The sequence below is a fragment of the Protopterus annectens genome, chromosome 9.part0 (assembly GCF_019279795.1).
Source record: "Protopterus annectens isolate FY-2018-M chromosome 9.part0, PAN1.0, whole genome shotgun sequence".
In the NCBI taxonomy this organism is placed as follows: domain Eukaryota; kingdom Metazoa; phylum Chordata; order Ceratodontiformes; family Protopteridae; genus Protopterus; species Protopterus annectens.
The window spans coordinates 904164868-904178607 of NC_056743.1; the positions used below are offsets into that span (position 1 = coordinate 904164868).

At 41.9% G+C, this 13740-nt stretch overlaps 1 protein-coding gene across 1 annotated transcript in view; it reads right to left on the bottom strand.

Annotated features, from left to right (window-relative positions):
* Positions 1-13740, bottom strand: part of BAZ2A (bromodomain adjacent to zinc finger domain 2A) — a 3667728-nt gene that overhangs the window by 1288147 nt on the left and 2365841 nt on the right. Inside the window, exon 21 of the mRNA XM_044083634.1 lies at positions 3573-4186. Within this exon, the coding sequence (XP_043939569.1) occupies positions 3573-4186 (614 nt within the window). The remainder of the gene's footprint in view (positions 1-3572; positions 4187-13740) is intronic.

Below are 13740 nucleotides of genomic sequence, written 5' to 3' on the forward strand. Positions count from 1 at the left end.
ACTGGTCAGGACTTCAAGATATACAATTTTTCCTATTTTGTCTTTACTGAAACTCTAGTGGATTTATTGGTGAAAGGACTTTCCTTCGTACCTTCCAAGAGGGCGAACCTGGCCCTAACGTTGATGGACTTGAAACTGTTTGTGAGAAAACAAAACTTACAGCTATTAATGGGAGATTTAACAAGGGATAAGGGTGATTTTTACATACTCAGTACTTACAATCCCCCTTTGCATCATTCTTTGGACCTTTTTGAGCAGATTTGTGATTTAGATATACGCCATCTGCTGATGTCTAAACAGTCGTCTAAATTCAATATTAGTAAGGAGGAAAGTTCTTCATTAGATCTATTATGTGACTCCGCTGTCAGGGTGATGCAACCTGACAAAGGAGGAGGGCTGGTAGTTAAGAATGTGGATGACTATAATGGAAGAATGGAGGATATCTTGGCCTCTGAAACATATACGGCAGTATCAAGGAATGAATTGAATGTAGGCCTATTCTGGGTATCCACTTACTTCAATGACATGTTCATTAATAAACTGATAGATTTAGATGTATTCAATTTTATATCCACACCAGCCCCAAGGATTCCCGTTATATTTGGTTCTCCTAAAACTCACAAAAATATAATAGCTCCTCCTATGTGCCCACTGGTCAGTGCCAGGGGTAGTATAACATATGTTGGTGCCAAGGTAGTAGATTCAATCTTGAAAAAGTATGTGGCAAGTGAACCACAAATTTTGAAGGACTCCTGGTCCTTTTTGGCCAGTGTTAATAGAATACCATACAGTGCTGATAGTCATTTCTTGACTATCGACATAAAGGATTTATACTCCTCCATACCCCATGCCGTGGCTCTGGAATGGATCCCGGCCATGATGAACATAAAACAGGCCCCTACTAAGGAGACCCACATAGTGAATTATTAGATATCATTTTATCTTGCAACTAGGTAGCATTCAACAAAAGGTACTTTCTACAATTGATTGGGGTACCTATGGGGTCTCCATGTGGTGCCAGTGTGGCAAATTTCATAATGGCTTATAGGGAAAGGGAGTATGTGTTGACCAACTCCTTCGTCAAAGACAAGGTACTGATGTACACTCGTTTTTTAGACGATATATTTATCATCTTCAAAAGTGATGAAGGGGTAGCAAAATCCCTCTTGGAATTCTTTAATTCATCCACTGAGTTCCCTCAGGTTCACTTCTTGTTTTGCCACTGACAGGATAGCATATTTAGATGTGGACCTGGAGAAAGATAGAGTCCATGATTGTTATAGAGCTAAGATCCATCGTAAAGAAACTTTCTTCAATAGTTACTTACATTTCGGAAGTAGCCATCCATTTCAACAAAAAAGGTCTATTATCAAAGGTCAGCTGGTAAGGGCAGCCAGGATGGTGACCAAGGATAGTGACTTTTTGGAGAAATGTGAGTTCATGACTAGTCTTTTCTTAAATAGAGGTTATCCAAAAGGGTTAACTGTTGACCTCTGTATGGAAGTACGTAATAAGAGGGAGAGAGGTTTTTATTTACCCATTCTTAATCAGACCACTATTAGACAAGCAGTTGCTGTACCTGGTCAGGTGTCTAGAGTTGTCCATTCCTTGCAGTTTTATTCTAACATACAGCCTGGATGCAAAAGAGATTGTTTCTATTATCCAGAAAAACTGGAGTTTAATGATACAAGATGGACTAGCTCAAAATAAATTGATTGAACCCCCTAAGGCAGTTTTTAAAAGGGGACTGAACCTCAAAAGTTTACTTGAGATGAGACCGAGAGTTTCAAATGTTAGATTAGGTATGTACAAATGCAACATGTGAAGATACTGTAGGTTTATCCAAACAGGTGCATTTTTTGTCATTAGGGGTATCAAGTATGGCATCCAGGGTAGATTTAACTGTGCCAGCACCCACGTTGTTTATTTGGCCAGGTGTGTACATTGCCCGGTTTTCTATATAGGAAAAACGGATAGAAAATTGCAGGAACGTATGTATGAACATTTATACGCCATCAGGAAAGATAAAATGGAGAATGCTCTGGCTAAACATATTATGGAAAACCCTCACCATGAATTTGTTTTCTCCGTCATTGACCAGATAGTATCGTAAAAAAGGGGGGGACCGGAATCTCTGAGGTTAGAGATGAAGGAATTGGTATGGCAGCTAAAACTAGATGCTTGCCATTACCCTGGTTTAAATGGTACGTTGTCTATAACATGTATACTCAAATTAAAAAGTTTGGAAAGATGAGACCTTAGTCTAGTATACAGTAGTAGGTTTTCATTCTTGTATACGTACAGTGTATGCACATGTTTCTATGTTTTTAATGACAGATCTATAGTATTGATATTTTTCAGTATATGTATATCATCACAGTTCATGCATATACATTTCTTTGAGTTTTCCTATGGCAGGTTTATTGGTTGTACGATAGAGGCAATGATTTTATTAATTTCCTTAGTGTCCTTTCAGATAGAGTAAGAGTTAGCAACTGTTATATCATATATAGTATAGGATTTTATATATACTTTCTACACCTTGTATATATACTTTCTCGGTTACCTGGAATGTGATGATTTAATGAGTGTATGCTACAGTATATCAGAGTGTAAAACAGAGGAGTGTTTGTTATTTTCCGATCCTTGCTCCAACGCTATTTCATGATTACATGCAGTTTTAGCGATTTTGCTACATGTAAACAATATTGTCATTACAGAATAGTTATGATGGCAGTTCTAAATTGAATAGTTAGCATTGTATTTTTAATCTTATTTTTCAATGCATATGCCTATCACTAGTTATTTCTACCTGTGTTCATTCATTTGTTTGTTGCTGAGTAGTGATTCAGCAAGACCTAACAACAGAGTCCTCAGCTGTTGGAGATCCAGAGCGTTTTAGATATTTTAAATCTAAGTTTTAAATGTTACCAGTTTGAATTTTACAGTTTTTATGAACATGAACTTGTCTATGACATTTTTAACTTAACAGAGGTCTTTCTGATGTAGTGAATATAGTATATAGTCCCTAATATACTAACCACGTGGAACGTTTTTTGAACTATAAGTTCTGAATGTTAGTGACGTGTTTCTTGGTTCTGAGGAAGTTGGTTAGTATTAACCGACGAAAAGCTAGATGTTTTGAAGCTTAAATAAAGTGCGGAAAATTATCTTTATTTCTGAAGGATTTATGTCATCATTTGATTCTTGCATTTATTGGAGAACAACCAGACATTAAGAATAATGTTCAGGATGTGGAGGAGTGAAGCCTAAGGGAAGGCAGGAATTCAGCACTTTACGTAAACTGATGACATTTACAAAGAAAATATATGTGATGTATAATGTATATAAATGGCAAAAAGTTAGTATGGTTTGTTTTCTTTTCTGATTATGTATGTTTGTCTGTGTCTTAAGTAATAATTTAAAAAAATGTTTAAAACAGTAACCAATACACAAAAGCAATGAATAGAAAGGACTATCCCAGTTGAAATGTATGGTGATTCATGCAGCATTCCCCCACCTCACTAACACTATAAACTATCAATGGAACAAAACTGCATCTAAAGCCATACCTCTTTAAATAGCTGGTTGAAAGTGCACATTCTGAAAGTTTCAACTCTTGGAAAGCTAGGAGAAGCTGTTGCTATTTGTGGCTTCAAAGCCTGTCCAGAGTAAGATGATGGGTGAGTTAGAGAGGTAGCATCACAAGGAGTCCTGGGTAATACACTGAACCAATATTTTTTGCTCTTTGCATCAACTCTTGAATGTTCAAATACAGAAGTACAGCACTGCAAGAGTTTATTACTGGCTGTGGCCTTCTCAGCAGAGTTCCAACTACATTGACGTTCTGCAGGCCTACTTTCAATAGTCTTTACAGAGCTGCCCAAAAAGTTTTGTGACTGATTTAGCCATGACAGAAAAGCGGACTGGCTGAGATCATGTGGGCAGTAACTGGAGGAAGGCAGTGGTTTTGGAAATTCACTGGTTACAGTGGACATTTGTCTTTGTATGTGCAACTCTTGCAAATTTGGCTCACATTTCATTTTTCTTGGCCTGCCACGACCCCTGACAGATCTCCCATCAGCCTTAAGTTTTATTGGTGACTCTTCAGTCTCATTTTTCACCAAGTACATTTTTGGAATTATTGTTCTGACACTTTCTTCTTTTTTCACGGGTTCATCAGGCACTAAAAGAACAAAAAAAAAAAGTTACCAGAAATATGGGTAAAACATATCAACAACATTTCAAAACACACCTCATGTGCTTAAGCAACCCTATATCACACAAATATCATGTACAGTTTTATAACCTTTGTCTCATTTTTATGACTTAAATTTACTCTTGTATTCAGTGCTGTTACTCAGAATTTTAAACACACACAATATATATATATATATATATATATATATATATATATATATATATATATATATTTGTTTTTTGGCCCAAGCCATGGGTGATGGCATAATCTATATTTTACATTATGTCCTCTGTTCACTTTTCATATATTACTATTTTGTTGGGTCTATATCATGACCTCGAAACCGCATAAGGCCGAACACCTATTCATCGACACATACATGTCGAATCCCAGTTAACCGAACAGCCAGATCACTGAGTTTTTTTCCTAGGGGAAAAAAACAGTTGGCTGTCGCTGTGGATTTGCCCTTTGCCCCACTATAGTGCGATCTCGGAGTTAGTATATTTAGTTGGGGGTGTGTGGGGGGCACTTTGTAATGTTTGTACTGGTGTGTTGTGTTCAGTTGGCCTACCTGGCCATTCAGTTATATCGGAGTTTGACATATATGTGTCGATGAAAAGGTGTTCTGCGTTATGCGGCTTTGAGGTCGTGATATAGACCTATTTTGTCTGTGTTTCATTTACTTTCAACATTTTGTTTTGGGTCATGGCTGAAAATGTCTTTGCCAGGATCAATCAGTCCATCCACTCAGTAAACAAAATAAATAAATAACTCTGGCACTTCCAAAAGGTGTTGTGGATCCAAAACGCACTGCAGTGGTCTTTCTATCCAGATTTACTGCATCAATTTTCTACACTCCCAAATCAATACTCAAACCCAGCAAATATTTTCTAAGTAGAGATATTCATATTTAATTTCAGCTTTGTAATACATTTTCAAAAAAGAGACAGACTTCATAAAAATATTCTCGACTAAGAGCTTACTGTAGCATGACAGCATCATGTACAAAAACCTCTTTTGTCAGCTCATACCACCAGAACCTCTATGAACAAAGATAAAAATAATCTTCTTTAGTAGTCTAGAAGGGTAAGACATTATCCATTTGGACATAGTACAGGCATGCGCAGAAAGACCTACATCTCCCATTTGTTCTCACCAGAGATTAGTCACAACTAACTACTTCCCACAGTACCTAGACCTTTTTTTTCAGGTGAAAGCAACCAACCAGAGTCAGGCCATTGTCTACTGTCCAGTTCCAAACTGTCTTCCAAGGTAAAACTTCCTCCATGTTGTGACTGAATCAAAGTGATGTGAAAATCCTAGTGTTGGTAAATAAGGAAAATAAAGTCAGACTGGAGAATGAACACTTGGTTCCCAAAGTTCATAAGTGGGCATGTAAGCCAAATGGCAGGTTAAGTGTACCTTGGACCCTGTGTTGTTTTCAAACCTTGGGCTCCCATGCACATATTTTTAGGACCATGCATAAATGCACGAGTTCTTTGGATTTACCCTTCTGTTTGTTTTAAATTATATTTCTTGTTTAATGCAGTAACATTCAACAGTGTGTTTTAAACATGCAGTTTTGAACATTTGTTTCAAGTAAGCAGTGAAACAAAACATATTAACCAAAAGTGACAAAAGTTCACTTTTTGGAACAATTCAATCATAAAAGGACACTCAGACTACTGTCATTATAACCCACCAGTATTTCTACTTATAATTTATAAACACTTTATTGACTGTGCACATATTACATGTCTGTGATAAAAATGGTCATAGTAAAGAAATCCAATTTGCTTTACAGAAATACACACTAGTCCTGTGAAGACACTAATGAATTTTTAACTTTATCAAATCAACAGGGTCAATCATTTTTATCCACAGACATCCCCCAACCCACAAATTATAATTATACTAGTAGATAGCATCCTTTTCAGATGTCTGCTCATTACTATCATCATACATTTTATTTAAAAAAGTAACATGTTTCAAATTTATTTCACACAAGCACACAGTAGCAATAGTAATAATCCAACTTAATTCACACACACATGCAAATCCAGAACAAAGACAGTGTAAAATGTTGATAAGTTTATAAGGTAAATACAAAGAGTTCCAACAAGGCACAAAAACACTGAGAAACTGCAAAAAGTGCCAAGGAACACGAAGAATACAAACCAGATGACAGTAAATGATATTTATTCAGCCAAAGCAGACGTTCCATAAACCACATTAACACTTCACAAATACAATACGTTTTTGTTCATAACAAACCAGCAGATGCGGACTGACAACATAAAGTGCGTATAGATATATATCCTCCTAAATAAACATAATTAACCATCAATTAAGAAGAACGAATCAAAATTATAAAACACTTCTTTAAAAGCTTGATAAAATGAATATATATATATATTTAATTTATTTAAATACAAATAAATATGTAAAAATCACTTTAAGCTAGCTAAAAGCCTTGAATTATTAATAATTATAAATAAATAATCCTTTTCCTTAAAAAATAATACGTAATAACCTAAAATCATACTTAATCAGTACACATATTATTCATTGTGTTAATACTTCATCTTGTGGTTAAAAGCTAGTAATACAATTAAGTTTCAAGAAAAAAACTATTCATGTACCCCTTTCTTAAAAATATTTTGTCTATTTAAATAAGCTAAAGCATAGGAATGTGTGTCAAAAGAAGGTGTTTAAAACAACATTTTTAAAATCATGTAGAATGACAGTGGGCCAGATTCAGGAAGGCTTACACGGAGTTCAAGAGTAGTGTAAGCCTCCGTGTAAGCCTCCCGATTCAGGTACAGCCCAAACCTCCATGTAAGAGACAGCTAACACGTCTCTTACACGGACTGGGCGTGGAAATGCTCAATACCTCATTTGCAGCTCCAAGATATGCAAATGAGGTATTTGAGCGATCCACGAAGCAGAAACCAGTCCGTGTAACGGACTTGTTAGCTGCAGAAATGTACTCAGCTGACAACTGAGTACACTTCTGCAAAATCAAAAACGGAGCTATGTCAGCTCCAAATAAAGGGTGCATATGTGTCATTAAGCATGCCAATGGCCAAATATGTGGCCAATGGCATGAAAAAGTGTTGCAAAAATAAGTTATTTAACTTTTTTTTTTTTCACGGGATTATTGTGTTTAACTGCAGCACACCAGCAAATGGGGTGCGCTACCTAAAACTGAAAACCGAAGCTTATAAGCCCACAATTGTGGGATTTATGTATTACATGGAATGTCAATGGAAGGACTTGCAGACTAAAAACAATATGGCCTCCGTTTAGTGGTTGTCAAGGGGGGGAAGCTCCGTGTAAGATATGTAACTAAGCATTACTAGGCAATCCTATGTAAATGAGGGTTACAATACTGAATCACACTGCCACATAGGTAATGAGCACTTTCTGAGTAGTGTAAGAGTTAGAGAAGGGGGAGGAACAGAGTAAGAGGTAGGTGACATCACGGAGGGGAAGGATAGAAAGAAATGTACCAGATTGGAGGGCAATGTAAGGTAACAGATGACAGACAGACATCAGGGAGGGAGGTGTGTCCCAACAGAACACTAGGAAAGTCAATAAATTGAGGGTATACGCTATCCCTACACTCAAAGTTTCTTGATATACGTGCATGCGTGCGTGTGTGCGCGTGTAAGGCAGGTTCAACATGTGGGAGCGTGTTGCAAACTGTTTATAACGGTTTGCGCGGGCGTGCACGTGTGTAAGGCAGTGTGCGTGCGTTTTAGCATGAATCAGCCTAGCTAACACCGTGTAAGGATGTGTGTGCGCGTGTAACACAGTGTAGGGATGTGTGCGCGCGTTTAAGTGACTGTGAGCGTGTTTAAGCTGGTGTGCACATTGCTCCCCCTCAGGAAACAGAGAGGAAACAGGAAACAACCAAAATACAGGGAAACTGCCAGGGAATACTGCTGGAGTTAATTGGTGGAAACAATTACAAGCAGGCAATTACACAGGCAGACTAGAAGCCCAGCCCAGCACTTAAAACACAACAAAGAGCAGTGAAGGCTGTTTCTCACAAGAGATACTGCCAGAAACTAAGCTATCAGAATTGAAAACTGAAATAAAGCTGAACTCAGAGCAGAAATGCTAGGGGCTGCCATGGCTATTATAATCAGGCATAGGCGAATTGCTGAGGGTGGTGACAATGCAGATGCTGACAGACCACCCAGAGTGAGGAGAAGGAGAAGAGTATACAGGCCCAGGGTCACCTACCATGGGTTACATGAGCTGGAGATAGTAGAGTGCTATAGAGTGGACAGAGAGCTCCTGCAGCAGATTGTTGAGCTGTGCAGGCCACACCTCACACACAGAACCAACAGAGGGGAACCCATCCCAGTGGAAACCAAGGTATGTGTTGGCCTAAGAATACTAGCAACAGGTACCTTCCAGAGACCAACTGGCGATATGATGGGGATATCACAGGCATCAGCCTCCAGGGTACTGCACCGGTTCCTGGATGCCATGTCACCACATGTCAGTGATCATATATATGTCCCTAATGACCGTGAGGTTGTGGCCAGCAATATCGTCTCTTCCAGCAAATAGCGGGATACCCTGAGGTGCTGGGTGCAATAGACTGCACACATACGCATCAAAGCACCAGCCGGTGAGCGGGTAGAGTCTACATTAACCGCAAGGGATACCCTCCATCAACTGCCAGGTCGTGTGTGATGCCCAGGGCATAATAATGAATGTGTGTGCTGGCTGCCCTGGGAGCTACCACGATTCCCACATCTGGCATCTAACGCAGCTGTACCAATCATTTGCCAATGGGGACTTCCCACACGGACACCTAGTGGGGGATGCAGGTTATGCACTTGAGCCGTGGCTGATGACACCCATCAGAAATGCACACACACCTGAACAGGAACGCCATAATGAGGCACACGCACAAACACGTAATATCATAGAGCGTGTGTTTGGGCTGCTCAAGTCACGGTTCCGGTGTCTGGACACATCTGGTGGAGCTTTGCAGTACACACCAACTACATGTACCCAAATGATCATGATATGTGCTATGCTACATAATATGATCCTGCGGAAACAGCTGCAGCAGGACCAGCACAGGGCTGGGCCAAACATCCCCACCATTGCCAAGGCCACCACAGGCAGGGGTGACTCGGAGGAGGAACAACCTGACCTTGTCCCAGTAGGCAGAAGGAGGCGTGCCCAGTATGCCCTGGCCTTGGCAAAGAGGCAACGCATAGCACATACGCTTGGTCAGTAGGAACACTGGGACTGATACCCGCTCTGACTCACTCATACAGTAACAGGGATGCCTAACATGACACAACCTGCTTCCAAATGTACAGGGAGTGTAGTATGTGTATCCGACAGAGGTGGCCCTGCAGCACCACCTGAGGCATGAATGCCATGTGTTAAGTAATGTAATATCATGTACAATATGCACACCTGAGGACCCCAACTAACATCCATATCCACGCATATGACCCTGCGGAAACAGCTGCACTTCATACAGTGATGTACATGTGCAAAAACATGGAACCAGATACAAAATGAGGGTGTCTAGCAATAAACAGCATGGATAACCACACACCCATGTTTGTACCACAACAAGAAGCAACATGGAATAGCCATGGTCATAAACCAATGGCTAAAACCGACTACTACTATATAGCCTGCTGCAGACCACTGTCCTAATAGCAGGAACTGCCCCAGGCCTATGTCCATAGGTTCATACTAGGCTATCTGCCCTAGGGCATTAATAAGCCTAGGCCAGAGTTTTGTGGCGTCTGCCACCCCTGCAAGTTGATGGATAATATGCCCATTATTTTGCTGTGCCTCTGTCAAGCAGTGATACTGAGGTTATCCCTGGGGTATACCTGCAATCTCCCATCCATTGGTCAAGATCTCACTTGAACAAAGCCAGTGAGGTGCTCAGCCCCACATGTACCAGGATGTTGTTCCACAGCATATGGACTCTCTGGGTGATGAATCTGTCCCTCCAGCACATCCTATTAATATCTGTGTTGAGGTTTAGGTCTCCTGCCCTTGTAGTTCTGATGGATGTAGAGGTCTTGAGGTGAAGCATGTTCATAAAGTCTGGGTTGGACATAGCCTTGTATGTCAGGCACAGGTCACCTCTGAGCAGTCAGTAAGTGACTGAATACAGCTGGAATTCCTTCAGTCGGGCAGCATAAGAAATATGTTTGAGACCCTTTCACCTCCTGTCGAGGAATTTGTGGGCCCATCCAATCTGAATGGGGCAGTGTATGCAATCATTGGTGTGATGAGTACAGGAACGATGACCTCCCTTGATCTAGATGTGAATCACTGCATGATGAGGTGGCCAATGTAGAAGGCCTTCCAAACTACCCTGGCAATGTGAGTGTCAAGCAAAGGTCACTGTCAACCTGGGTGCCCAGGTCCCTGATAACCTACGTTGTGCTTAGAGGATTGCCACCTAGATGGGAAGTAGTGGTAACCTTGTTCTTCCTGAAGGGTATGGCTATGCATTGTTTAGTGTTTAATGTAAGGCCATGGCCGTGGCACCAGTTATCTGTGTCTATGAGACCCTTCTGAAGGATGTCTGTGTCAGATGGGTTTCCAGCTATGCTTCCCAGTTTGCAGTCATCTTCAAACTTTGTCAGCCATAATCCTCCTGTGTTTGCTCGCACTTCTGAAAAGTAGATACTGAACAAATGTGGGCCCAGGACTGAGCCCTGTGGGACACCACTTGTGACAGCTCTGGAGTGTGAACTGGCACCAGCAACTTTGACCCTGTGTGTTCCGTCACTTAGCCAGTTTGCAACCCATGCTGTGATGTATGGGTTCACAATTAAGCTGGTGATGTTTTCAATGATACCTGAGTGGGGTATTGTGTGGAAAGCCTTTGCCAGGTCAAGGTAGGCTGTGTGGACTGCCTTGCCCACGTCAATGGCCTGGGTGAGTGTTTTGAAAAAGTCAACCAAGTTTAAAAGGTATGATCTGCCCTTGACAAAGCCAAACTGGATTGGATCCAATGTCTGCAAGTCCACTATGTCTTCATTTAGAATTCCCATTATGATCCTCTCCATAGCTTAGCAGAACAGGCTTGTCAAGCTGATGGGATGGTAGTTTCTGGGGTTGGTGGAGGCACCTCCTTTGTGAAGTGGGTCCACCATGGCTGTATGCCACTCCTTGGGAACATATCCTGAGGTGAGGCTAAGATTAAACAGCTGCCCTAACTGCGGGTGTAATTACTCATTGAGTTCATGGAGCACACAACTGGGGACACCATCTGGTCCCATGGATAAAGTGTTTTCTGCCTTGGATTGAGCAGTTCCCACCCCAGCAGTGGAGATGTTTGGGGGCTACATCACTCTGGTGTACAAACCACCAGTTGGGGGTAGGGGGGGAGAAATCTGCACTGAACCTGTCAGTCAGTATGTTGCCAATGTCTGTAGGTGCAGTGATATCAACATTATTCTGAACTAAGTCTGAGCATATCTGGGAGTTTCCTCCCAGGTTTCAAACATAGGTAAAAATGGCCTCATGATTGTCCCTGGAGTCCTGAGTGGGTTTACTCTCAAAACATGCCTCGGATGACTGTATGGCGCAACCCAGTGTTTTACTCACAATGAGCAGGGTGTCTTCCCCCACGGATTACACTCTATCTTGTAGTAGCTCCTTCCTTGTGTTGTACAGCTTGTTTATGGCTAGGGTCCACCAGACTGGATGCTTGCCTGTGGTACAAAGAGTCATTATTATTTGGGATTGCCTGAACCATGCAGTCCTGGAGGTGCTGGTAGAAGGCATTTCTAAGTGATACAGTGGCTTGGGTAATGGTGTCTGCTGGCCTGGGGGCCTTGAAAGAGACCACACCAGTCCTCAGAAATGTGAAGTCGGCATTTGAGAAGGTCTTCACCGTTTCATTTCCCATCTGGGGTGTGGGTGGGATGTGGACTCCCACTGAGAGTAGTCCATGATCTGATCTCACCAATGATGGGTATATGTCTGGTGTTGAACAGTGTGACCCCATGTTCGTGATGATGTGTTCTAGTATGTTGCCTCCACTTGAGGGGATTGGGACCAGTTGTTCCATGGCATTTCAGTGTATGAACTCTTGGAACCTTTGTGTTAGAGTGTTGTGGCATGATTAGTGATCCCAGTCTATATGTGGATAGTTGGAATCACCCAGTAGGATGGTGTTTGGAGATACATTTATCCCCTTCAGTGTTTGCAGGATAGCTGTGTGAGGTACCTGAGTTTGAGCGGGTGGCATGTAACATGCTACAAACTGCAGAGCAGTCTTGCCTACGGTCACTGGCACCTGGATGGTCTCCGATGCATCGTGTGTTGCCACCAACCATGAGGTGAGGGTGTCCTTGATGAATATGGACACCCACCATCCTTCTTGGTGTTGTCGGGATGCTGGTGCCGGAATGCATGATATGAGGTAACACCCGATAGTGCCGGGGTGCTGTCAGAAGCTGTGAACCAGGTTTCAGGCACAGCACAGACATCAATGTGCTACATACTGAGAAGGGCATAGAGTGCGTGCAGCTTGAGGTTGAGACCTTGGGCATTGAGCAGCATTACCCTTAGTGTCTTTCCTTTACTGTTTTCTAGGGTGGTAGGTGTAGAATCTGAATCTTGCATAAAAAAGGCACAATGGGGGTGGCAAGAGCATCATCTGAAATCCGGAAGCCCAGGGTGACAGGTGCAAGCCGTCCCTTGCAAATCACCGTGGCCTGTCCAGCATGTCATCCCAGGCAGACAGACATTGGACCCCCTTAGAATGACACCATAGTCTAAGCAAAATACTACAGCTGATCATCTTGTCTCTGTTTATGTGGCATCATACTTGGTGAAGGTAGGATACTGCCAAAGGTCAGGGTCATACCTGCCTGGCCTACATAATCAGAGGGGTCCTCTATGTCTCTTTCCATGTAGTCCAGGGAGGTACATCTCAGGTCGTTCACACCAGCATGGATTATGACTGGGTCAGACCTGTACTTGCAGTTTAGTGACCTGAGTGCTTGCATTATGTGGTGGATTCCAGTGCCCGATAGGCAGCTTACTGTGACCTCCTCTGTACCTGATCTGGTGAGTGGGACATCAGTGTGTCTGACTATGGAGTCACCTATGACAAGTGTGTCTGGCATTGTGTTTGGCCTTAAGGGCTGTGACTGTTTGGCACACCAACTCTGTGGTCAATGTGTTGCATGTGCTGTGCCCTGTGGAGGCAGTTGTGTGAGTGTCTGCTGTGGTGGCCACCGCCATTCTGGTAGACTTCTGATCAGAGCCTCCGAGAGTGTCTCTGTGTGTCTATGTGTATGATCTTAAGTTGTGACAGTGCCATGTGAGACTGGATTAAAGATGTGTGTGTGGTTACCTTCACCCTCTCTCTGGTCTTGCTAGTCCTATGTTGAGAGAGCTCAGCCTCCACTTTGGCTATATAGTTGCATCTCTCACATGTATGTGTGTTTTATGGCAGAAGGAGAGGGTTGTCAGTGTACATGAGGCAACTGTAACAGTGCCTCAATATTCCCAGGTTC